Source organism: Aethalodelphis obliquidens, unplaced genomic scaffold (genome assembly GCF_003676395.1).
Source record: "Aethalodelphis obliquidens isolate GAN/ISIS:26980383/991018 unplaced genomic scaffold, ASM367639v1 scaffold98, whole genome shotgun sequence".
NCBI lineage: Eukaryota > Metazoa > Chordata > Mammalia > Artiodactyla > Delphinidae > Aethalodelphis > Aethalodelphis obliquidens.
Window position 1 is genome coordinate 1747226 of NW_020838042.1, and position 26986 is coordinate 1774211.

General features: G+C 36.2%; 1 protein-coding gene across 3 annotated transcripts in view; it reads right to left on the reverse strand.

The window, feature by feature from the left end:
* Nucleotides 1-26986, reverse strand: part of DMD (dystrophin) — a 2234319-nt gene that overhangs the window by 861601 nt on the left and 1345732 nt on the right. For all 3 annotated transcript variants that reach the window (XM_027096086.1, XM_027096084.1, XM_027096085.1), the window contains exon 45: nt 8806-8981. In XM_027096086.1, coding sequence (XP_026951887.1) covers nt 8806-8981 — 176 coding nt within the window. The remainder of the gene's footprint in view (nt 1-8805; nt 8982-26986) is intronic.

Genomic DNA, 26986 nt, shown 5'->3' on the forward strand with positions numbered 1-26986 from the left:
CTGGAACATGGGTAGGATTTTGAACAAAAATTAAGAGGAAAGGCAATTTAACACAAAAGTAAATGGCTTTTGCAAAAGCTGAATGACAGAACACTTCAGGTCATTTTATGCTTTAGACACCAGCTGAAATGGTGAAAATGGCGGATAACATGCTTGCAAAGATAGGTCAGAACAGATTTCATGTACTATTCACTTGCTACTGAGTATGGCCAGGTAAGGGAATGGGCTTGGTAAGTGAGAGTCTGGTGGGCAGAAACTGTAAGTGAGAAATAAAATATTTCTTGCCATATCAGTAAACAAAGGATGTCACGGTCCTCAGAGATTGCAGCCCTCCACCAGTGAGTCCTGAGGGAACTCAGGAAGGAAACAAAGAATACCTGCCACCTAGCAGCCATAAGATTGCAGCCACGCCTGACGGTGAGCCCTGAGGAAACTCAGGATGTGAAAAGACAGGATACTGGCCTGAGACAGCTGGGGTGCATATCAAACGAATGATTTCAGTGAGCCCAGCCTCTTGCATCTTCCCATAGGAAGAGAAGTGCTAAATTCCTTAACCTGAGATATCTGGTTTTCTTTAATGAACAATAATCTTTTGACTTTCAGACTACCTGCCCTTTGTTGCAAAACTCCTAGTATCCTACCTCCCCTCTCGCCTCACCTCCTTGGAGCAGTTTTCTCAGGGTTACTTGAGATGCTGCCTCCCAGGCTTGAAGGCCTCAGTATGTCTGCCGAATAGAACATAACTCTCAACTTTTAGGTGGTATATATATTTTTTTAGTCGACAGAAGTATATCTTAGAGAATACTAAAGGTCCAAGCTAAGTAATGTAAGATCAGATCTAGAATAACAATGCGAGAGTTAGGACTATTTGGGCTTATATCCTGGTTCAAACACTTGCTAATTATGTGATCTGGGGCAAAGAACTTCAGCAGTCTGTGCTCCAATTGCCCTTCCGTAGACATGGAAATAAGAATAGAGTTGTTATGAGGATTACATGAGCTACGTAAAGCACTTGGAACCGCTCCTGGCAATATTAAGTGCTGTCACCACCACCACCACCACCATCACCATCATCATCAGTATATAAGGGTCTATATAATGTATTATTAAGTCAAATGTCTATGGGAAAGCAATTAATATAAACGACTGAGGTGGAACAACTGTGGCAAACTGAAGAGAAGGCTTGCTTGCCCAAACCAGTGCTGCTCGAACTTTAAGATGCACATGAATCCCCTGGGAATCTTGTTAAAATGCTGACTATGACTTATTAGATTCTGCATTTCTTAGCAACTCCTGGGTGATGTCTGTGCTCTGGTCCAGAGACCACACTTTGAGCAGCAAGAAACATCTGTTACTTTGTTGCAACTGATCATGCCTTGAGAGAACGTTGGAATGAGTGCCTAGTAGCCAGATCTAAGGTTTCAAAACGAGACAAAAATCCTATTTTTTTAAAATATGAAGACTCTCAATTTTTAAGTGTTGACAAATTATTTCATAACAGTGCCTATGTAAAAAGACCACACGCTTTCCAAGCCAGATTCAGCTTATGGGCACTCAGTCGGCAAACTCCGGGCTGGATTAAGAATCAGGGTTAAAACTGGTGATAAGACACCAGGGAAGTTCAGGTATAAAGCAAGTGGACTAGAGTCAGGGCTGGAGGGATCCTGGGGGGCCAATGCTGAATGTGTGAAAAGGCTTTTAGCACTGGTTTACACGCATATGTTGGCTACATTTAAAATATGGCCTACACTACAAAGAGACTTGTGAATTATAGTAAAATTTTGGTTTTTATTTTGTAGAAAACAGTGCTATCTGAAGACTATTTTGTTAGGGACATCTGAATTAGTGAGAAGCCAAAATTGAAGAAGACTTAAGAGAAAACAGTTGTCTTACAAAGGGTGCATAGAGTAATATGAATTGCTAACGGAGATTTTCAAGAGGAGGTCCTACTAGGCCTATTTTAATGAATTAGATAAGGCTCATTTCTAATTAACAGCATCTATTTGCATGCAAACAGTGAGCTAAGGTCTTTAAAAAACAATTTCTTCCCTTAAGTACATTCAGGAATGCCTCCCATTAGCTTATTTACACCATTAATTTGCTTGGTAAACTAGCATAGATTATATACAGGTAAACTTTGGTTCAAAAATTCAGCAGTAGAGGCACTGAAATCAATAAGAAGTTACTGCTTTTACATGAAGTCTAACACAATAAGAACTTTTTAATATGCTTAGCCTTACTTTGGATTTTGATGTATTCTGATTGATAGAGATGTTTGCATCCTTGCAAAAGTAACATGAAAACATTTTTTCCCCTAGTACTGCTTGCCAGAAAGGTGCCAGTATTCCTTTGAGAAGGTGTTACTGCCCGGGTCTTGGCTTCTATATAACATTCTCCAGTGAAGGAAATCAGAGGTCCTTAGAGAATGGTAGATTCCATACCTGGGGCAGGGAAAATACAAGGTGAACCTGGGACATTTAAGCAGAAAGCTTGAACGGGTTCCCACTGGTTAAATTTGGTAGAGGTGAGGATCAGCAAGAATGATAACTAATTCATTACAACATACTGACTAAATCAGAATCCGTAAGTCCATATTGAGATCAAAGAGAGAAAAAAAGGAAGTGTTTTCTTTTTTTTAATAGAAGAAATCAGTTTGTAGGATTCATGTCAGAACTAGGAAAATCATAATTTTGAGTCCCCAGTGTAACAATTGGGCCAGGGAAGGATCATCAATGGGTATTAAAGCCATCAGATGACTTACTAATTTCAAATAAAAATATATTACTTTACAACTCAATATCTAATGGTTGCCACCTTAAGCAAGTGATCAAACTTAGCAGCATTTAGACTGAGAATACCTCATATTATGTATCTCCTGATGTGATAAAAATTACATAGCATCCTATATGAAGTATTCTTGCCAAAAACATTTGACTTGTATCTTTTCAAGGTTCATCTAGACCCAACTTCCAGTTTAAAAGAAATACAGAAAATAGAAGGTAAATGGAATCGAAATTGGAAAAGAAGTAAAACTGTCATTGTTTGCAGATGACATGATACCACACATAGAAAATCCTAAAGATGCTACCAGAAACTATTAGAGCTCATCAATAAATTCAGTCAATTTGCTGGATACAAAATTGATAAACATAAATCTATTTCATTTCTATATACTAACAATGAAATATCAGAAAGAGAAATTAAGGAAACAATCTCATTTATCATTGCATCAAAAAGAATGAAATACCTGGGAATAAACTTATTTAAGGAGGCAAATGACCTGTACTCCGAAAACTATAAGACATTGATGAAAGAAATTGAAGACCACACAAACAGAAGGGAAGATATACTGTGTTCTGGGATAGGAAGAATCAGTATTGTTAAAATGACCATACTACCCAAGGCAATCTACATATTCAGTGCAATCCCTATCGAATTACTAATGGCAGTTTTCACAGAACTGGAAGAAAAAAACCTTAAATTTGTGTGGAAACACAAACAACCATGAATAGCCAAAACAATCTTGAGAAAGCAGAATGGAGCTGGAAGAATCAGGCTCCCTGACTTCAGGCTATACTACAAAGCTACAGTCATCAAAATGATATGGTGCTGGCACAAAAACAGACATATAGACCAAAGGAAAAGGATATAAAGCCCAGAAATTAATCCACACACTTACGGTCAATTAATCTATGACAAAGGAGGCAAGAATAAACAATGGAGAAAAGACAGTTGCTTCAATAAGTGGTGCACGGAAAACTGGACAGCTACATGTAAAAGAATGAAAGTAGAATATTCTCTAACATCATATGCAAAAATAAACTCAAAATGGATTAAAGACCTAAATGTACGACTGGACACTATAAAACTCCTGGAGGAAAACATAGGCAGAACACTCTTTGACATAAATTGCAGTGATATGTTTTTGGATCTGTCTCCTAGAGAAACAAAAATAAACTAATAGGACCTAATTAAAAGCTTTTGCACAGCAAAGGAAACCATAAATGAGATGAAAAGACAACCTATGGACTTGGAGAAAATATTTGCAAATGATGCTACTGACAAGGGATTAATCTCCAAAATATACAAACAACTCATATGACTTAATATAAAAAAAGCAAACACCCTGGGCTTCCCTGGTGGCGCAGCGGTTGAGAGTCCGCCTGCCGATGCAGGGGACACGGGTTCGTGCCCTGGTCTGGGAAGATCCCACATGCCGCGGAGCGGCTGGGCCCGCAAGCCATGGCTGCTGAGCCTGCGCGTCCGGAGCCTGTGCTCCGCAAGGGGAGAGGCCACAACAGTGAGAGGCCCGCGTACCGCAAAAACGAACAAACCAACAAACAAACGACCCAATCCAAAAATGGGCAGAAGACCTAAACAGACTTTTCTCCAAAGAAGACATACAGATGGCCAAGAGGCACATGAAAAGGTGCTCAACATTGCTAATTATTAGAGAAATGCAAATCAAAACTACAACAAAGTATCACCTCACACCAATGAGAATGGCCATCATCAAAAACTCTACAAATAATAAATGCTGAAGAAGGTGTGGAGAAAAAGGAACCCTCCTACACTGTTGGTGGCACTGTAAATTGGTGCAGTCACTATGGAGAACAGTATGGAGGTTCCTTAAAAAAACTAAAAAGAGTTACCATATAATCTAGCAATCCCACTCCTGGGCATATATCTGGAGAAAACCCTAATGTGAAAAAATGCATGGACAGGACATTAAAAATATGGTGTTATTTTCAATTTTCTTGAGTATGATAAACACTCACAGTTATATATGGCATGTCATTATTCTAAGGAGATGCATGCTGAAGTATTTAGTGGTTAAGTATAAGAGAGTTTATAATTTACATGCAATTGTTAAAACAACAAAAATTTGTGTGCGTATGTTATTTCCTATATTACATAAAGGCAGATACTGGGGAGGTAGAGAGAAAGAGAAAGAAAAAGCGTATATGGTGAAATGTTAATTGCTGAATCTAGAAATGTAGGAGGAGGAGAGGAGGGTATATGGTTATTCATTATGCTACTTTTTTTCAACTTTTCTATATGCTTGAAATTTTTCACTAAAAAATGTTGGAAAAGAAAAAATTCAAGCAATATTTTCAATCCAGTAAAATTTAAATTAAAGTTGTTATTCCTCAATATATGTTAGTACCATTTTTGTCTTATCTGTGAAACGGAGGAAGTAATACATTCGTCAAAAGAAAAGAGAGAGAATCTCTTAAGGTCATTTTTTACTGCTATGGGCAATGATTCAGAGATTCCTCAATTTAGGGATTGCACCTCCCATTATGCTGCCTCCCTCTTTCATTCAATCTTTCATAAACTGACATTATTCTAAGTAAAATACAGTTTCTTATGTTGTCAGCAACCCATTGCTTGAAAACCTGCCCACCTACATTCCCTTGACTGGTACCTCTCCTGGAAAACTCCAGGATAAAATAAATGAATGTTTGGGGATGGTGACTACACCATCAAAAAGGAGTAAAACCATGGTACTGGGTTGGCCAAAAAGTTCGTTCGGGTTTTTCCAAACGACCTTTCCGACCAACCCAATATATGAGAATGAGGTCTGGGCAGATTAAACGAACGCTGACTAGAAATAGTGTTGTTGTTGTTGTTTTAATGTTATGGACCCCTTCAGCAATCTGGTGAAGCCTGAGACTTCTCAGAATAATGTTTTTAAATCCAGAATATAAAATACACAGGACTCCAAAGGAAGCCAATTGTATTGAAATAGTTTCAAAACTATTAGAAACACAAATTTGTGATAAAGTAATGCTTGCTTGTTTATTATTAACACATTAATAAGATACTGTGTAGATCTGATAACTACTGTAGTTTTGAAGCAGTGATAAGCATGAACCATATTTTGAGATATATGTAACAACTCTAATGAGATAGGAGAACATCTGTGATTTCACAGATACTGCTAGCATTGCTCTGGTTTGTTGCCTATATTCAAAATGCAAGGGGATGCTCAACTTCAGTTAAGAGGTTAGTGAAAACAAAGAGGTATTTCCCCCCATTCAAGCTCATGGCGCCCCTTGAATTCTATCAGTGGACCGAGGCTTAAGAGTCTTCATATACAGGCTTGCTTTGTTTTAACCTATGACTTCCCTTTATGGTCAATAGGTTTTCATTTGCATCTTCTTCATTTGCAAAGACCTTTGTGGTGGCTAAGCCATCATTAAACTCATTACTATGATGCTTAAACCTACAGATGTTATCCAGTTCCTCTGCTTCGTAATTGAGGCAACAGTAAATTTTCTATATTAAATTGCACAGCTAATTGACTATTTTATACTTCATTTACTTCCAACACAGACTAACCTTAATGGATGTCCACTGCTATTTGAAATTTTCTGAGAATTTTCTTCTCATATTTCGGATAGCTTACATTTTCAAAGAGAAATGTTTAAAATTATGTAGCTATAAAGCTACAAATAATTTTTGTAGACTTTAACTGCTTATACACTTTTTTTCATTTGTGTACATGGACTAAGAAATATTATTGATTTCCAACAGACGCATTTAAATCCCACTGCAAACTAAGAATACTGTTGTCACCTTGAACAGTCATCTGATTTTTCACCTGTGCAATAAATAACTTCTATCTCCTTCTAACTTCTGCTTGGGGTGCACTGAAAGCATGACAGTGATTAATAATAGTCTCATGTACAGCCCTCCCACAATTGTTAGGTTAACATATTCTTTATAAAATATTATTTTACTTGTTTTTACTTTATGTGCTACTGGGTGCTTGGAAATAGCTGTGAGTGTGTTTGTATAGAAATGGCACTTATATTTTATTACTTTACATTTCATAAAATTTAAATGATACAAAAATCCTGAGTATGCCACAAAACTGATCTCAGTAGAAACTTAAATATGCTAACATTTATTTTTTAAATGTATCATGAAGTAGACAACTTTAAAAGCTGAGTTAAAAAAAAACTCAAGGAAGCTGATCTTGACTTTTTAAGGAACAAAAGTGCAATAGTTAATGTAGGTCAGAATGTTTAAATGTGAGAAATTTTTTCTAACCAATTACAGCCAAATCCCTAGCTGTAATTAACCTACAGTTTGTGTAGTATTTCACAAGAGTCAGCATACACCAATTTCTTATAAGCTTAGAAAGATCTAAAATTTTACAGCTTATTTGGTGAAACACGTATATTGCCCTATCTTCATTTATAAGTTATAATTTGCATTTAGAAGTCAATAACCAATAACAAGAATTTAAAAATCCAGGTAAGAAGTTACAGAAAATATTAACAAGCTTTACTCAAACATTATATGAGTAAGGTATTTCAAAATGAGAAACAATACCTTGTATACAATAACGAAAAAATAATCCTCCAATCAATTTAATTCACTTTATGAATTCAACATATTCTTATATATGCTATTCAATTTTCCTTAATCTCCCCATTTCTTAACATCTTATTTTGGACTAGATTGGGTCTGGGGCAGAAATGATGTTATACAGGTTTAAACCTGCCCATAGTGTAAATATATCAGTTATTTAAATAATGGGATAGTTGTGTATTTAATAGAAGGTTTTCAATTTTGGGAAAAAAAAAAGTGTATGACTTTCCCAAGGAAGCGATTTAACTACAAAGTTTGGATCTTTATTTTATGATTATATATATAATATATAAAACAATATATATTTTGTTTTTTTTATATACATAAAATATTTTCTAAACCAAGATTTAAAATAAAAATGTTTTTAGATGATGCTATTATTTTTTAACTTTAGCAAGATTTGTGTATGTGTGTGTGCACATGTGTGTAGATCAACTAATGCATTCACTTTGTACAGCAATATGAATTGTACCTACTTTCTGAATAATGGCAACATGAGCAAAGGCGGCCAGAGGAGGTGGGCAATGACAATGAACGTAATTCCAAAATCTTTCTAACACATCCTCACCAAAGACGCTCATCAGCGAGTTGTTCTAGCTTTCTGAATATTAAAATCCACCTATTATGTAGATGGTAGGTAGGAAGCAAGAGCTTGGCAGTAGAACTGAGTTTTCATTGTTCATGACAATAGTCTCATTTGGTAAATAACGACCAAGTCCTCCCTTATGAAATAGGAAACATTCGCAACAACTGGAAGCAAAATACAAAATCCTGTTTATAAAAATATCTATGTTTTCCAACTGCAGCAGCACACACTTGGCTTTCTGTGCTTTCGATACATTCCAAGGGAAAGTTAAATGATGATTGAATTCAACACTAATCTTTCTCAGGTTTCGTTTTCCTCTCTAGATTTGAACGTTTTCAGCCCAAGTCCCCCCTTCCAGAATGTACTAAGAAATGTAGTGGAACTAAAAGGTAAATATGACTATCATGTTTTTCAGCATAAGTCACATTTGTAGCTGTTAAAAAAATCTAGCCAAAGAGCAGTCTTTCCTACAAAATGGTCATTTATAACTTCCCTTTCTCATCTTCTTTAAAAAATAATTGAGACTCAGCTTGTTTAAGCTGGAATAGACTGAAGACATTCATATTTAAACAATCATGTGTGATTTTTAAAACAAACTTCAAAATTTAAAAGTCAAAAAGCACTGCCTATTTAACTAGCAACAGCTACGTATTTTATTATTCTAGAAAAAGAAAGAACAAGTTCACTATTGATATTAACTGTTGATGGGCTCCTTAACGTTAGTGCCTTTCACCCTGGTTATAATCTTTCACAAAATCTTTTTTTTTTTTTCTTTTAAGTGCAGCTTAAACAGCTCCGCTAAAACTTCAGAATTCCTATTTTATCTGTCGCCCTACCTCTTTTTTCTTTCGGCCAGCTGTTTGCAGACCTCCTGCCACCGCAGATTCAGGCTTCCCAATTTTTCTTGTAGAATACTGGCATCTGTTTTTGAGGACTGCTGAATTATTTCTTCCCCATTTGCATTCAATACTCTGACAACAGTTTGCCGCTGCCCGATGCCATCCTGGAGTTCCTGTGAGATACCAAAAAGGCAAAACAAAAATGAAGCCCCATGTTCTTTTATTTGAGAAAAGATTAAACAGTGTGCGACCACATGCAGTTCTATTGGGAGAGAAAGAAATAAAAAAGCTCCATGTGAAAGTTTCTCTATGAAACTGACATGCCCATATCCAAAGGATACAAGAGAGAAAGACACCTTTTATGTGTCAGTAAAAAAGCACCCTCTCATTTCAGCTCGTTTTTATATTTGTAAAGCTTGTCAGCTAGAGGATGTTATAATGTCCTACAAATCAATTAGTTGGAAACCTTCTCAAGAGCAAATTCGATTTCTTGTCCCCACAAGGATATTCCATGTTTAATATTGTATGAAGTGTTGTAAAATTTAAACATGAAGAAAGTATTTAGATTTCTTCGAGACTGTCAATATGAGAGGTGAAAAAGAAGAAACATAGTGTAGCCAGAGTATTTTTTTAAAAAGCCTCGAGATACTTAAACAAAAATTCATTACTATACGAGAAGGAAATTTATTTATAATAAATAAATAAATTTATTATTTATTTCAAATTGTTTCCATCAATGAATTTTGCATTGTAAAACCACATAAGACTGAATTAATTGCTCTCAGGGGCAGCCTATCAAGAAATCCCTAAGGTACAGAGAAATTTAAAAATCATCTATAGCCACCAGAACATTTTTATGAGTCATTGACGGTGTCAAGCTTAAATATCTTTTGGTTTTTATCCTAAGTGAAATTTTAAGAGTAGAGTGTCAGAAAAATAGTTCTTTTAAAAAAGACTGTTACAACCAAATATGTATTAAAAATGCCCTTTGCCGTTAAATAAGAACGGCACTCTAGCTTTTTTTTTTAAAAAAAAAAATCTAGAGCTTCCCTAGTGGCGCAGTGGTTGAGAGTCCGCCTGCAGATGCAGGGGACGTGGGTTCATGCCCCGGTCCGGGTAGATCCCAGATGCCGCGGAGCGGCTGGGCCCGTGAGCCATGGCCGTTGAGCCTGCGCGTCCGGAGCCTGTGCTCCGCAACGGGAGAGGCCACAACAGTGAAAGGCCCGCGTACTGCAAGAAAAAAAAAATAAAAAATTTAAAAATTTAAAAAAGGTAATCTAGAATTTGTAAGGCAATTACAATCCATTACTAAACCTGAAGATTAGAAAATGAAGTAATATAAGAACTTGAGATATTTGCCATATTTCAATCTAAAGGACTCACAGACCATTATGTATGGATGGGATAGTCATTATGCAGATCACTTTCCAGTACACGTGATTCTAATTACATAATATTCTTATATCCCTCTGTCCCAAGAGCCAAGTACATACAAACTCCATTACATGCTTGCCAAATAAATAAATGAATGCCTGTTTTCTAAGTCTGGGTCAAATCTCCTAGATTCTCATTACACATAAATGTATTGGGTCTTTGTTTGTTTGTTTTTTTACTACTTTCATGTATTATTATTTTGAATACTAGAATTTTTGGTAGTATATCTTCAGCAGTTAAAAGACTCACTAAATCCGCAAAAATGACAACAGGCCATTATTCCAGGAGCACAGTACCTCACAATGAACATAAAACTATGCACAGTCACTGAGCTATTCGTAAGCTTTCCCGACCATACTCTCTTGTGCATGAGATGTGCTCTAGTAAACACGTGATACTTCCTTGCAGCTAGTTGACTTTACTTGCATCACACTCTTTAACACCTGTTCAGATCACTGTTGCATGTGACAGTCATTGGTAGTAACAGACAGTAACAGGTAGCCCCATTCATAACAAACTGTGTCTATATTCCGATTATACCATAAAATCCTTGAGGTCAGAGATTGTGTCCTATATACAGTCTTGTTCCTAATGCTTACTATAAAATCTGGCTCATGAGGGGTTTCAGTAAGTATCCACTGAGTGAATGCATGAATCTATGAATAAAGGAAGCGGAGGAGGAGAGGAGGGGAGGAAGGAAGGAGTTCTCATCATTGCCAAGGTATTATTAATATTAATACTGATCACTGGACCTCCTAGAGATTCAAAGAAATAAGTACAATTTTCTAGGTTTTAGGCAGTGTATAATCTAGCTGACAAGATTAGATGTATTTGTGAAGGATAATTTGTTACACTATATACAGCAGAATAGAGAAAGCAAGGTGCTCAATAAATGATAGATCAGAAGGGGGAGGATCTTAGTGGAAGGATGAAAAGGAGATAATTTGGGGGATAATTTGGAATTGAAAGAATAGGTAGGCCTTAGGGACATGCAGGGTCGGGGCAGGGGGGAAGGGGATGGCAGAAGACAAGGCCTATGGTGTGCAATTTTTGTGATCTGACCTACATTTGGGCTCTCTGTCACGTATGAGAGTGGAAGTTTAGGGAGAGGTGTAGCCTTGGATTAATATTGGGCTTGGGCAGAGAGGAGTTTGCTTTTCATTAAAGACTTCGCAATTCGTTGGAGAGAAACAAAAGATGACATAAGTACAGGAGTGTCAGAGCTAGAGCTGTGTTCCTAGGTAATTCTGAGGCAAAGTTTAGGCTAATGTTAAGGCAGGGACACAGGTAAAACAGCTAGGACAGGAGTCTGTGAGGTAGGTATTGGGGCTAAACCTAGAGTTTAGACAGTGCACCAAAACAGAAAGGCAAGGGGTAGCATCAACTGTTAAGGCAGAATCAACAGGGCTGGAGAACTAGCTGGATCATGCAATCATGAATGACTCCTGAAATGGGGAAACCTTTGCCGAAAACACCAAAGTCAGGGAAGCTGTTAGAGGAGAAAGATTATGACTCTAATTTGTATCTCCAATGGTGTCCAATACTCACGACTGTTAGAAATACTTTTTTAAAATGCATGGAGCAGGCTTCCCTGGTGGCGCAGTGGTTGGGAGTCCGCCTGCTGATGCAGGGGACACGTGTTCGCACCCCGGTCCGGGAGGATCCCACATGCCGCAGAGCGGCTGGGCCCCTGGGCCATGGCCGCTGAGCCTGCGTGTCCGGAGCCTGTGCTCCGCAACGGGAGAGGACACAGCAGTGAGAGGCCCGCGTACCGCCAAAAAAAAAAAAAAAAAAAAAAAAAAAGCATGGAGCACCTATCAGATGTGTACTATAGCACTGCGTCTCAAACTTTAATGTGCACATCTCCTAGAGATCTTGTTAAACTGCTGATTCTGATTCAGTAGGTCTGTCGAGGGCCCCAAATTCTCTACTTCTAACAAGCTTCAAGGGGATACTGATATCATTGGTCTGGGAACAACACTTTGAGTAATAACATGATAGAGTAAATGCCTTCTGGATCTTTGTTAAGGAATCAGAGAATTCTTGAGGCTAGGTTACAATGCTATAAACTAAAGCTGCTTCAGAATTTTCTCTCAGCCCCCTTGCTTTGTATTTTTGATCTTGACCCTTCTACTTCATGGCTGATGGCTACAGTGACTTTTACAATCCAATTGTAGAATCAACAAGGGTTTTATTATTTCTATTTCCCAGATAAGCGATAGAACTGAGTAGCTAAGAATGAAGCAGTAATTTAAAATCGTCAGATCCAAATCTCATTTATATAGAGTCCCAAGTCAGGGCCTTCAGATTTTTTTTAAATTTTGTGAAAGAAGAGCTCATTAAATAGTGTACTGCATTTGTGTGAGATTTTGTAATCAGGAGAAGTATTTATAGTGTATGATTGACATGAGGAGAATTTTCAGTAATAAAGCTTCAGACGACAAAATGATGGATCGAAACAGGAAGTAAAAACTTGTACATGTTGTTTTACAGTTAGCCTCTGAGCCCAGAGATAAAATTTGACTTACAAAATTAAATGTAAAACCTCAATCAACTTTATTCACTTAGTGAAAAACAAATTAATTTTCATTCTATAGCTTCTAAATATTTTAAGTACTAAATTATTCACTACCAGTGAACTTTCCAAGCTTTGATATCATATTAATGTTCTGTTGTCATAGGCATCCTTATCTATTTCTCTGGCAATTAACATCTAGTCTTAGCTTTGGATAGAAAAAATCATAATTAAATTGATTGGGTTATTCATCATAGTTAGAAAGCTTATTGTGTTTTGATTCCAATATTAAAGCATCATTCTTAATAATGACTGCTTATCAGATTCCCCTAGGGAGTCTTTTCAAAATATAAATATAAAAGTCCAGAATTCCACTGTAAACCAACTGAATCAGAATCTCTGCGTGAAAGGGGACAAAGGTGTACAAAATAGACACACTATTAAAGAAAGGTAGGCGAGAAATACGTGGAGCAGGCAAGGGAGCAGAAGGGGCATGTTTTAGAGTTACTGCATTATTATTAACTTCTTGTATGCTTTTTAAATTGAGAAATGTTCCTAAATTATAGAAAGTGACACACATATCTAAGTCCTCCAAGTCTGGTCAAATTGAGGGAAGAGAAGAAGAATTATAGGCAAGGAAGGAACAGCTATCAATAGATTTTTATAGAGGGAAAAATATGAGACAAAGAAACTAGTACATTTTATATGAAAATATTGCATAAGTTTAATAAGTATATTCGTAAAACTTTCCAAAACTGTATCAAAACACAATACCTGGAAAATAAAATGTGACAAATGAAGAAAAAGCAGCAGCTAAGAAGCAGTTATGGGGAACTGTACAATGACAAATTGGATAAGCTATGTAGGAGATAAAGATTGGCAAAATATCACAAACTAGGTGGAATAGGAAAATAGACGCGACAAAAAGGGATTGGGAGAAAAGATAAAGACTGAGGGAAACGAGAGAAAAACAAACCTTCACTGAACAAGCAGATATGTCAAAAATCCAATCCTGTGATTTACTGGTAAGTCTGTTAATGTTTTATTTTGAGACAGATTAATCATTGCCTCAGTTTACTCATTGGTCAAGTGAAAACATGTAATAATATGAACCCTCTAGAGAGCTGTGAAACTGCCAGGTAGAAATTTATGGTGCAATTTCATAAAAAATACGATGTACTATCTTTGCCACTGTTCCTCTTTGTCAGTCCCTAGGATTCAAGTTAGAGTCTGAAAAATTGTTTCTGGTCCTTTTCTCAAAGATAAATTGGACAGGTTTGTCTCTCATGTTAGTGCTTAGACTATACAGTCATGACCATCTTTAGAGGTTTTAACGTGCTCAGAAAATATCTTTCAACTTTTGTTAGATGATGAATTTCTGTAAGGAAATGGACACATACTTAAGGGAAACAGCAGGCTTAGCAACAGGACACACTCAACCTAGCCCATTCATGGGCTGGGTGATTCTATCCTCATGAAAGACTTGATGACCCTGTGAGAGCACCTCATGAGGAGAGTGACAAGGATTGAAAGACGGCTAAAACTGGGGAAATCCAGCAGTTTGAAAGAGGGAGAAAGAGTGAAAAAAATATAGTAAACACAAAAATAGGAAGGGTTAAAAAAAGTGAAAAGTGGTAATTTTTTAGTAAAGAATGAAAGGTGTAGGAGGCAAGAATCAAGGTCCAGAGCCCAGAGTGAGGAGATCAGGAGTGATGCCTACATATTTACTACAAGATTAAGACCAAATACTAGCCTACCAGGCAAAGTCTGAAGGGCCTCTACAGCCTGTTCTCTCCTCTGCCTTTGCAGCCTGCTCTACTGCTGCTCCCCAATTCCAACTTTAACTCCAACTCCCAGTAAAACAGAATGGCTTTCTGCTTCCTCGAGTGTCCCAAGTTTTGCAGATCAAACTCAGTGCTCCGCTTAAATGTTCGTCTTCTGCTGGACCCTTGAAGAGCCGAGAGAGAGCTAAGTGCCTCACCTTTGTATAGGTATTTATAAAATATTTCTATTTAGTGTCATTCATTGGTAGCGTTCATGTCTATATTAGACTTTATAGCTAAGGATTAAGTAATACTGAAGGAGTTTTTTCTTCTTTCGACCATAAAATGTCTATAAACTTGAACTGTATCTCAGATTCAACTTTTATCTAAGGACCTACAGATCTTTTATTTGTGATTTGCCAACTAAATCAAATCAAAGAGGAGCAGCCTTCACAAATGATCAATCAAAAATAAAATGTACCTTTTTAGCCTGTTATCTCTCCTGGTCTCATTTGTTTTGCACTTCAGTAAACATTTATTGTGTCCCACTAATAATAATGCTAAAACAACATGTATGTTTTTGTTAGTTTGTTACAGGAAATGGAGGCAGCAGGGGGTCTGGTTAGATTTCATCTAGTACTCTTTTTTCCTGTGTAGTAGATGTGTTCCTTGGTACAATTCACTATCTGCTCCTGATAATGGTTGCTATAAAAGAATAATGAGAATTCCTCAACCTAGAATTAGATTGTTCCTTTTCCAAAGCAAACATCCTGCCAATGAACTAAAGGAAAATTATGTACAGTAGCGATTTATTTTAATGGGACATTTACCTAATATCAAATTACAATGAAATTTCCTTTAGATGTGTTTATCTCATCCACATAAGTGATATATACATTCATTATTATCACTTCTATTAACCTGGATACCAAATGAATTCATCATAAAGTACTTTAAGTACTACATGCTTTATCAGATTATCTCAGGCTTCTGTTTTCTTCCTTCCCCAAGAAATAATGCCTTGGGGGGAAAAAAACCCCAAAACACGTATTTCTCAATTTCAAGCAGATTCCAAAGGAATAAAACAGTATATATGTTAAATCTCTGCCTTTGGGGATCTGAAACTGAAGGCTGCAAATTAAATCTGTCCTCAGACATGTTTTGGCATTAGGACTTTAATAATCTGAATGCCTTTAGGTGGAGCATACATGCCTTCCACTGCCCTCTGAGAGCAGTGGCCCTTGCTTTAAAGAAAACTGTTGTTATAAAGCACACAACTTTGCAAAGTTAATAGGTTTTACTTTGTTCAAATCAAGGCTAGGCCTCTCCAGGTTCACAGATTTATTCAATCCTTCTTGGCTTCTAAATCATTCATTAGAACTCCAGGAGAACTACCTGGAAATATTTACGAGCTGTTTTTCTCTCCATTTACTTAGATCTGTTAAGAAAACAAACTGACGTTTCTCTGATCAAAAGGAGGCTCTTGTCTCTGACCATGCTTTCATTACGTGGTCCCGGTAATAGAACACATGACTTGAGGCATAAATTCTTTCTACGTAATTACTAGGATAGTTTTAAAAACGAGAGGTATCTCATCACTTAATCTCATTATCTCATCTCACTGGCTCTGAAAAGTTGTAGTTCCTGTTGGTACTTGCCATGTTTATCAAATATTTTCACCCATTGAGTCATTCGTTGACTGAACAACTATTTATTGAGCATCTCCTATTGGCCAGGCACTATGCTAAGTGTTGTTCATCATTGGCCGCAGTAGAAGGATGGATTGGAGAAGGTCTAGAGTGGAAATAGAAAGACCTAAGTAGTTATCGGTGTAGTTAAGGTGAGGAGAAATAGTAGCGTGGATTGGGGAGTCAGTGGTACAAGCAGAGAAAAGTTGATGAAACCAATTGATATTTGGGAGGTAGATAGATAGGATTTAGCCATTCAGTGGAGATGTGAATGAAGGAAAATACATCAACTGGGCCGTTGGAAATACTGGGCTGAACCCCAGAGGAAAAATTAGGACTGAAAATATAACAGCAATCATTACTGGCAGAGCTAAGTCTAAAATTTGTGATGTGGGTTTGGCTCTGAATATGGTTGGACTTTTCATTTTCATTGAAAACTTTGTGGGTAACCTCAAAGGTAGCATTCATAATCCAAACATATTTGGGGACTCCCTGAATATTTGCATGAAAATTGTTACACAGGAAAGTGAGAGGAGTAATGTTGTCATGACTGGCCCTTGCTATATCTCTACACTGAAACATTTTCTGTTCATCTGCTGGAAAAGAGATCAATCTCACGATGTGCATAATACAGAAAGTTGAGAGGCAGTACAATTCTCCATTTCAAAAAAAAATAGAGTATCGCTCTCCTAAAGCTGTTTGTACCTACTTACCCTATATTTGACCCACCCACTGCTAAAAATCACTGGACAAAGATGAATTAAAATATATTCATGAGAGAATGAATAAGAGATCAGGAATTAAACTTGTCCCTTAACAAACTCCTTTTCTGTACTCAAAGGAATTCTATGTGCTTTAACGGTGGCATAATCTCTAAATGGTTGTTTAGTATAGGTAAACTGTTCAATGCAGGTAAGTATTCTCTTCACTATGATTCACTCCAACAAATAGTTAGGTTACTATTTTGTATCTGATACCTTTACAGTGACAAATAGGTTCGTATTTTCCTGTCAATACTCAGTTTCATGGCGGAGAGAATAGCAAGCAAATAACTACATACACAACACTGTATTATAATGAGATTATGGAGATGATCTGTAAAAGAGACCAATTACTTGTGTGATTGTGTATATGATTGTGTGTGTATACATATATGTACCTAGGTTTGGGGAGATGATCAGGAGAAGAAACACAGAGATTGTGGTAATTATGATTATCAAAGCCTGAGGCACTGGACACAGTGCTGGATACCGCTTACCTTAATATTGGTTCAAGAAATAGTCACTGATAAATTGAGCATAAAACTAGGCAAGATATGACAGTACTCTTGAATGGTTTCCCATCTGAGAAAGGTTAAAAGTAAAATTTTGAAATATATTCAACACCCTAGTATGGAAGAGAGACATTAAAAAATAATTGTGTTTCACTAAAGTCTCATCTCTTACCACAAATAACAAGTTATCAAAGTAAGGTTTAGTTTCTCAGGCCCTTGAGAATGGAAAGGCCCAGAAATAAAGAGGGATAAAAACAGATCCCTGTGTCTAACATCAATTAATTGATTTTAAACATTAGCTTAGATTACAGAACCCCCAAGACATCCACTAACAATCCACCTCTAAGCACATGTTGGGCATCGCTAAGCCTTATACGTCCCTCTTGCCAAGTTACACAGGCATTAAACACAAGCTACCCTTTTTTGTTAAAGCCTTAATTTCTGAGGTTAGCTTTCTTATTTTCCAACTCATTATCTGTTGTATGGCAATGCTCCTCTCCTTCATGGAATTAGATGAGAAGATGATAAAAGACAATTGTGTAGCTGTTGTTGACTGAGCACATCCTCTGGAAATCAGACAAATCAGGCACAAGCATGGATTCTCTCTGTTATGAACATATTTGTACACTGTCAACAATTTGTATCTTGCTGAACTATATACAAATGAGAGGAATCTAAGAATAAAACAGCCAGGGGACTTAAGCAAGTCTTCTGTTAAAATTTCTGGAATTACTCATGTGAATCCCTAAAAGATCAGAGATAGGTGCAAAAAGAGGTGTTGTTCACTTCCTTAGACATCTAATTTGTGTAGTGGAAAAGATTCAATTATCAAATGTTAACGTTTTCTAAATTTTTTATGTCTAGTGAAGCTTCCTTCTCAACCACTCCTTAGCATTTCGGCACATTTCCATTTGACTTAAACCCAAAGAAAGTCAAAGAAAACATTAAACTTTTAAATGTTTCTTAAACTCAAAGAAAACATTTTGAAGCCAACAATAACATCATTTTGAAACTGCTTTCTCTTGTTGAGTTTACTCTTTATTTGAATGACATCTGTATTCTCCCAGTTACCAGGATGCCAGTTCATCTTTGTTTCATCCCTTTCTTTCTTTTCCCCAATTCAAGTCTTACTGATCCTAAATGTTACACCTCCTGCCCAGTTGATTCCATCACTGTTACTTCCCCCTCCCTCGCTGGTTGTTCACCACATTTCACCTATGTTAGTAATACTTCCTCCCAACTGTTTTCCTTCATCGCTTCTCACACCAAAACATCATACATATCCTTTCCAGATTAATCCTCCTGATGGGCAGCGCTGGTGGTTGATTCTCTGCTCAAACATACATACTGAATCCTCATTACCTGTTTAATGAAGTCCAAATAGCTTAGGTAACATTCAGAACCTCATAGTATCCTGGGAGAAACCTTTCTAGGCTTCTCAAATTGACTCTACAATTCTTTATCCATGGACAACTCACAGTGATTCCTCGGCCATTCCCTAGACCTTTGCCATTCTCTTTCCTCCATCACAAATGCCCTTGTTTCTACTTATGCAATCCTTTCATTTCAGTCCATTAGACTATGAGCTCCGGGAGACAGAATCATCACTGGTTTTCTCACTCTAGTGCTTAGCAAAGTGCCAGCTACATAGCAGTGCTCAAAGGACATCTGTTAAATGGATAAATGAAAACACACCCCAAATACTATCACACTTACAAATACAATTTCAACTAGAAGGCATCTATCCCGCAAAATTCTACTGCCTATCAACTGTAGGATGTCTTTCATAGTCTATATAAAATTAAACATCCTTATTTTGGTTGCAAGTTTATGAGTTTCTTTAGTGCAAGGACACTGTTTCCTCCCTTCCTTCCTTATTTGTTTATTTATTTAAGCTGCCTTGCGTCTTTGTTGCTGCTCCTGGTCTTTCTCTAGCTGACGCGAGCGGGGGCTATTCTTCGTTGCGGTGCACAGCCTTCTCATTGTGGTAGTTTCTCCTGTTGCGGAGCATGGGCTCTAGGCACGTGGGCTTTGGTAGTTGTGGCACACAGGCTTCAGTAGTTGTGGCTCATGGGCTCTAGAGCGCAGGCTAAGTAGTTGTGGCACGTGGGCTTTAGTTGCTGCACGGCATGTGGGATCTTCCTGGCCTAGGGCTCGAACCCGTGTCCCCTGCATTGGCAGGCGGATTCTTGACCACTGTGCCACCAGGGAAGCCCAGGACACTGTTTTCTTTATGTTTGAGTGTTCCACCACGTTAATCAGTAAAAGTTTGTTGGCTACATAACTAAATGAATAAGCATATTACATGTGGTAAAAATAATGATTATATTTCTATTTTAAAACACCTAGTAGGCTTCTAAGCAACAAGTTACTGGTGATGGCTCTGAAGAGACAATCTTCAGCAACTAGTCAAAGCAAATTAAAATGTTTGCCACTTCATATTAGTGACAGGGATGTCCATGGAGCAGGGCTTCTACAAAGGCAATGCACCGCTGTCCAAGCAGCAACACTGCTGTGCAATGGAGTTTTCAGAAACAATTTTTTTAAAACTAGGGAAATGTCTCTGTCATTTCCAGTTTCCAAGTAATATCAATGACCTCAAAATATTACTTTCACCCAATAAGGCAAATGACCTCTGTTCATGAATGGCCAGTGAACACATGAAAAGATGTTCAATATTGTCAGTCATCAGAGTGACGCAAATTAAAACCGCAACAAGATACCACTTCAAATCCCACAAAATGGCAAAAATTAAAAGGACCCTTAAGATCAAATATTGGTAGGATGTAGAGCTAAGGGACAGCTCCACCATCACTGGTGGGAGTATAAAACGGCACAACCACTTTAGAAAAGTGTTTTGCGCTATCTTATAAATTTAAACATTTGACTCAGCCATTCTATTCCTAGGTATTTACCCCAAAGAAATGAAAACATATGCTCACAAACAGACTTGTACACAAACATCCATAGTGTCTTTATTCATATATCCCCAAACTGAAAGCAGCCTGAATGTCCATCAACGGAAGAATACACAAATTGTGGTATATTTATACAATGTGAATATTAACCAGCAATAAAAAGGAGTGAACTATTGATATACTCACAACATGGATGACTCTCAAAAGTAGTATGTTGGTCAAAATAGCACATACTGCACAATTCCATCTATATGGATTCAAGAACTGACAAAACGAATCTATGGTGATAGAAATGATAACAGGTGCCTACAGGGAGTAGGAATTGACTGGAATGTGGCATGAAGCAATGGAAATATTTATTTATTTTTTTCAATTGAGGTGTTGGTTTTACGAGTGGAATCACTTGACAAACTTAAATTGAACACAATATCTTTGTTTCCCAGTTCTTGGGACATCCTTCTACACTTCCTTATTTATCTGCTACAGTCATACAGATCAAGAAAGCATAGAAAATAAATGAAATGGCAGAATCTGAATATTAAGTGAAAGTGTCTTGAGAGACTGAAATGAAGAACTAAATAGGTTCAAATTTTATATAAGAATAAGCTTTTCCTCCCATCCCAAATAAGTCTGTTTTATAAATTTTACTTCTATTAAGAAGTAAGAATAATATCACTTTCAAATACTTATCTCTCCTCACTTAAACACTACCTTAGCCACGTTAAGAATGAAGATTTCTAACAAATTTAACTTCTTTCTCACTTCACAAAGCACATATATCAATAGATGTTCCTTATACAAGAAAACTAAGAAAGGCTGATTGCCAAACCTCTGTCATTTGCAGACAGAATTTAAGAGAGTTCAGAAGACTGATCAGGTTATACAGGGACAGACTTAATGAACCATCAGGGATGTTATACTATTTTTTTTATCCCTATATACTATGATCGATTTGAACAATTGTTAAGACAAGTAAAGTGGCATCCATCTTTTAGATTAAGATTAATTAAGATTAATTAATCTAATCTTCTTAGATTAAGAAGGGGGGAAAGCATAGTGATCCCATGATCTTAAATTCTGAAAGAGAAAATGGCTCAAGAAGCCTGTGAGACTTTCAAAAATAAAATTTTGACAAAATAATCGCAAATAATCCCAAAGAGGTCTTATAAAGTAGTGTGGTGTTTAACAAGATGCATGCCACCACACAGGGGATCCTAAACGAGCTCAGATTCTAAAAGTGTGTCAACATGGGATGAAATAAGAGATGCATAACTGAGGGCAAATACTATCAAGAACAATATAGAAACAGTGAGGAACAGTTGAGCCTGGAATTGAACAAGACTTGTGACGATGTTAAAAACAACATCCAAGGCCTTTTCACTTTCATTTGGAGAAAGAAGAACCAGAAAGAGATAGGGTCACTGATTGGGGAAGAAGGGGAAGGTGAGGGATAGAGATGACACAGAAAGCAGAAATGCCCAGCTCCTCTGCTTGTCTGCTCTGTCAGGGACAATGTTCATCAGACTGGAAAAGGCACAACTGTATGAGAGAAATGAAGTCCAAAATAGGTGAGGGAGTTTTAAAAGAGCACCTTGCTGCTCTAAATGAGCCAAAATTTCTGGCCTCAGACCAATTATATTCTGGGGAAATGAGAGAACTTGCACAGTATGGTCCTACCCTGCTGTCAGTGGTCTTTGAGGAACTATGTTATCACTGGAGATGAGCAAATGTCATCCCAATTTTCAAAAATGGGAAGAAGTCAGTGCAACTGGTTTCCATCTATTCCTGCTAAAGAGCATTTCTGGATGACTGAACAAGGTGCAAACAAATACTCATTAGCAAAGACAATGTGAGGTGGCTCATTTGGGTTTGGATGACAACTTGTTCTCATGGTGGGCATGCGTGCCTGTGTTTGTGGTTTAATCTCTTATGCAGTATGAAAATTGAATTCCACATTTCTAAGCAATTTAAAATAATTTCTTTCTTCAGCTAATAAAATTGTCTCCAGTTGCTAAAATGAAGTAACCCTGTAAATACTTCATTGTATTCTACAAGGTGCAGCAAAAAGTCCAATTGCCTACCACCTGAACAAATTCGAGGACCTTTGGTTAATAATGAACAGAGACAACGATCTAGTGTATGAACCACTCTGTGTATTTGACATGGCAAAAATACGTTTTCTTTACACAAGAATAGAACAAGAGGAAATAAGATTCAGGGACTCTGAAGAATCTATGTAGGAGGGCAATTTCTGAAAAGAGAGGCATGTTAGAGTTAGACTACATGAATATCAAGAAAAATGTTAAATGTGATCTCTGGGAAATGAGATTATTAATGATTTTTACTCTTGGTTTTCTTTCATCATTTTGAATGTATTTTTACAATGAAAAAGTATACTATTTCAATCAGAAAGATAGCTTATATGCATTTGGAAAATTAATATAAACTCACTCAAACAACATATTTTATCTGGAATTTTTACTTAAGAGTGAGAACACACAACATAGCCTTTCCCATTGCTGTATTTTAATTATTCAAATGCAGTATTTCAAAATAAGGTATCTCATTTTATCTACTGAGATTGCAGCATTTGTAAATATAATTCACTATATTATTTGCTCAAGTAGATATTATTAAACTTACTTAAGAATACAGCCATGTATAGTGGACAAGATACACCTCAAATTGTAAATGATAATTCATCACATCTCAAATAATGTCATTAAGTTCCTCTAATATCAATATCATCATTTCACAGCTTTCTTTAATGGTATTTTTCTACATATTAGTTTAGAATAAATCAACGTCTACCATGAAAATCTAAAGGAAAAGCATTTTTTTTTAAAGTTCCATAGGTCCAGTTTACTTGATGCCCTATGAACATGCTGCCTTTTATAAAAACTAAGACAAATACTCAAGTGAGGACAACTTAGAATTATGACAGCAAACATATTTTAGGAAAATAGCTGCAAATGGCTCTTATCTTGTTTCGACGTTCAAAATAAACAGCTAATAAGGACTGTCATGGTTTTGAGGCACTTCCTCAAACTCTCACTCTAGGCCACCCTTTTCCCATACTGATGTTCCTTTTCCTTATCCCTGACCTTAATATAAAAAGTTCGTGTGTAACTCGCTTGTTCCATTTTTTCTATTAGTATTTCATTTTATAGTTTGAAGTTTTGTTACACACTGTCTCAGATCCTTTGTGGATTGAGGAGGGTATAAATCAATAAAACCTAAAACTCAATTTGTTCCTTTAAAATAAGCACTTTAGATGTTCAATCAGTAAAGACAAACAAAGCTATCTTTGTATTTTACATTTACAACATTATCATATTCTCAACGTGGAAAGAAAGTTGTTAAAAAAAAAAAAGAAGAAAGATGGGGGAGAGGATCGATCTGAGACATTCACAATACATTCCAGATTCAGCAACAACTTAAGTAACTACCTACTCATTGCTCCCAGTATGATCCTTTGCTCAAACCAGGAATGTCATGTATCATATAGAAAATTGTGTCAAACAGGTGAAGATATTATTAACACTATGCTAAGAGAATTATTACTATTATCTCATAGGGATAATATATTACCCTTACATACTTTATAAAGTGCTATCAGATGATTATTTCATTAGAGACCCACACAAATGCATGAGGTAAGCAAAAAATGTGTTACTATCCCCACATTAAAGATGAAGAATTGGAGGTGATGGATACGTTTATGGCACAGACTGTGGCGATGGTTTCACAGATGCGTATTTACTTCTAATATCATCAAATGTATACATTAAACATGTATAGCTTTATAAATATCAATCATACCTCAATCAAATAGTTTAAAAAAAGATGAGGAACTGGGAGCCTAAATGGCTTGTCTAACTCATCCTACAGGTATCAGAAACAGGAGCAGGCTCTAGATTATCACCACGTTTCAGTGAGATTCCCCCGACTCAGTACTGCCTCTTTTCTGACTCAAGTACTTAGATATTACAGGGCTATGCAGACAGATGAAAAGTAGAAAATACACAAAACTGGGCAAATTGCATACCTGTTTAAATTATTGTGAACGTAATAAACCAAGTTTTTCATTATTATAGCTCTTGGGAGAAAAAGCTTATTTGATACAGGTTTTCCTATTTAAAAAAACTATTTTGTCTTCCCATTTGATAGCGTTTGTATATTTAATTAAATGTGATAATTAGGTAAAAAACATGGATCAAAATAATGAGAAAAATATCAACCCCCAAAATTTTTGGAGCTGATTTAGAGAGGACCACAGCATTCCTATATAGGATTACATGTTCTTGTAAAGCTGTTATATTAGAATGTCATGCTGACATGATTCTTGATAATGTATTTAATGGTTAAAATATGCATAGTGAACATTTGTGTAGAGCTCACTGCATCTAATTTTCTGTTTCCTTTGAAACAAGCAGGTGAATGATGCAATTGTGGTGTTTTTGCTGTTAAACTTAATGAAAATTCTGTCCACTATCAATCAGATGGATCTTTTCTTTTTTTGTTATCCAAACAAATATGCTCAAGAGCAATTTATTTTTATTGAAAAGTCCTGTACTAACATGATGAAAAAATACAAACAAGGCTCTAATTTCTTTCAGATGCACTTGCTGGCAAGGTACACACTGGTGCATAGGGGACGCTTTACTCTTACATTTATATTATTGATGTTATAGGGACAGACCAGGTGTTGTACAAATGGACAAGTTTTTAAACGAGCATTTTTCAATAAATAATATTGGCCAATCTTCAGTAATGAAAATGTGCACCTTATATTTTTCTCTGTAAAAACAGAAGGTTGAATGAGGCTCATCTGAAATGTTGCTGCAATTGAGTGATGTCTACCTAGGCCAACATTTGCGTGGGATGATCTGTTTCAATGTGTTCTTGTAGTAATAGGTTATACTGTGACGACGACAGGTCAACAAACCTCACACATGCCATAAAAACCAACGATATAGGAAGAATAATTTCATTTTGTAAGGATTTAAAACCATATTTCATTTTGAAGATCACCATAAGAGACAGAAACAATGTGAAAATGTGGTAATAAGTCACTATTATTTCTTTCAAAAAGAGAGTTCACAAAAATAGAAGAAATCAAGAGGCCATAAACATGAACAAATCTATCTTCTACTATTCTTAGTTAAGCATATGAAGGTTATTTGGTTGAAGCTCTGCCATTCGATACTGAAAGCCAAAAACAAAACTTCTGCATGATGATTTAGAAATCTCTGAATATAGCAATGCGTTCTCTATTTACCAATTTGTCAATATTAAAAAAGAAATGCCCCGCTCCTCAGCATGGATGGTTACGTTAAAAAATTGCTTTGAAAAGTCAACTGTATTTTTTTTAATATGAAAATCAACATTTAGTTAAATAGTTATGTTGCCACTACATAACAGCCTTTGGGTAAGTGTGGGTGAAGTTGAGAGAGCTCTCACGTGCTTAAATCCTGACACTGAGATTTTAATTGACAACCAACATTATCTCTTTAGTTCTATATATCTAAATATACAGAAGTAAGAAATAAGGTAACCATTCGTCTATAAGACTAGAATAATCAATTAATTTGTTCAGTAAGTTTTTATTGAGTGTGCTGCATCTTACATGAGACAGTTTCTGACCTCATGGCATTTCAATCTGGGCATAAACAAATAAGTACGTACACACACACACACACACACATTGTGATAAGTGCTATGAAAGAACAACATAGAACACTGTTAAAAAAAAAATAGTGGAGGAAATGCCCAGTATTTTGGGAACTGTTAGATAACTTTATTAGATGGCCTGGAAAGGCTCTTGTGAAGAGGTTATTGAAATGGAAGATGTGCAAATAATCATAGAGTTAACTGTTTATCCTGACAGAAAATAGAATGTGTGAATTTCCTAGTCAAGAAAGGGTTTGTAAATGTGTGAGTAAAAAGAAGCTAAAAGAAAACAAGAATGGCTGAAGCCACTTGGGTGCAAGGGAGGGTGGCATGAAATGAATTTAACTGTACAGATTCATGAACAAGAATGGTCACTACAATAACCAAAATTTAGAAACAATTCAAATGCCCAATAATTGGAGAATCATTATTCATTTTGAGATTTTATTATATTGCCTTTTAAACTAAAATGTATAATTAATGATTAAATGAAATATGAGGATAATAGTAAATAATAGAAGATAAAATAGTATATGTAATACTATTCTACTTTTTTAATAGAAAAAAAATTCTGAAAAAAATCACGGAAAGTTTGAAAGCAAAGTTCAAACCTATTAATGGCAATATATGGAGAGAAAGATTATGAGTGTTTTCGTTTAAAAAAATACTTTTATGAGTTTTCAAAATTTTGGATGCTGAACTTTAAAAATTGTAGGTAAAAATAAAATAAAACACAATCACCATAACACCTTTCTCAATATTAAAAATAAGCCTAAACAGACAGAACTAAAACTACAATGTTCTTTTTTTTTTATAGCATCTTTATTGGAGTATAATTGCTTTACAATGGTGTGTTAGTTTCTGCTTTATAACAAAGTGAATCAGCTATACATATACATATTTCTCCATCTCTC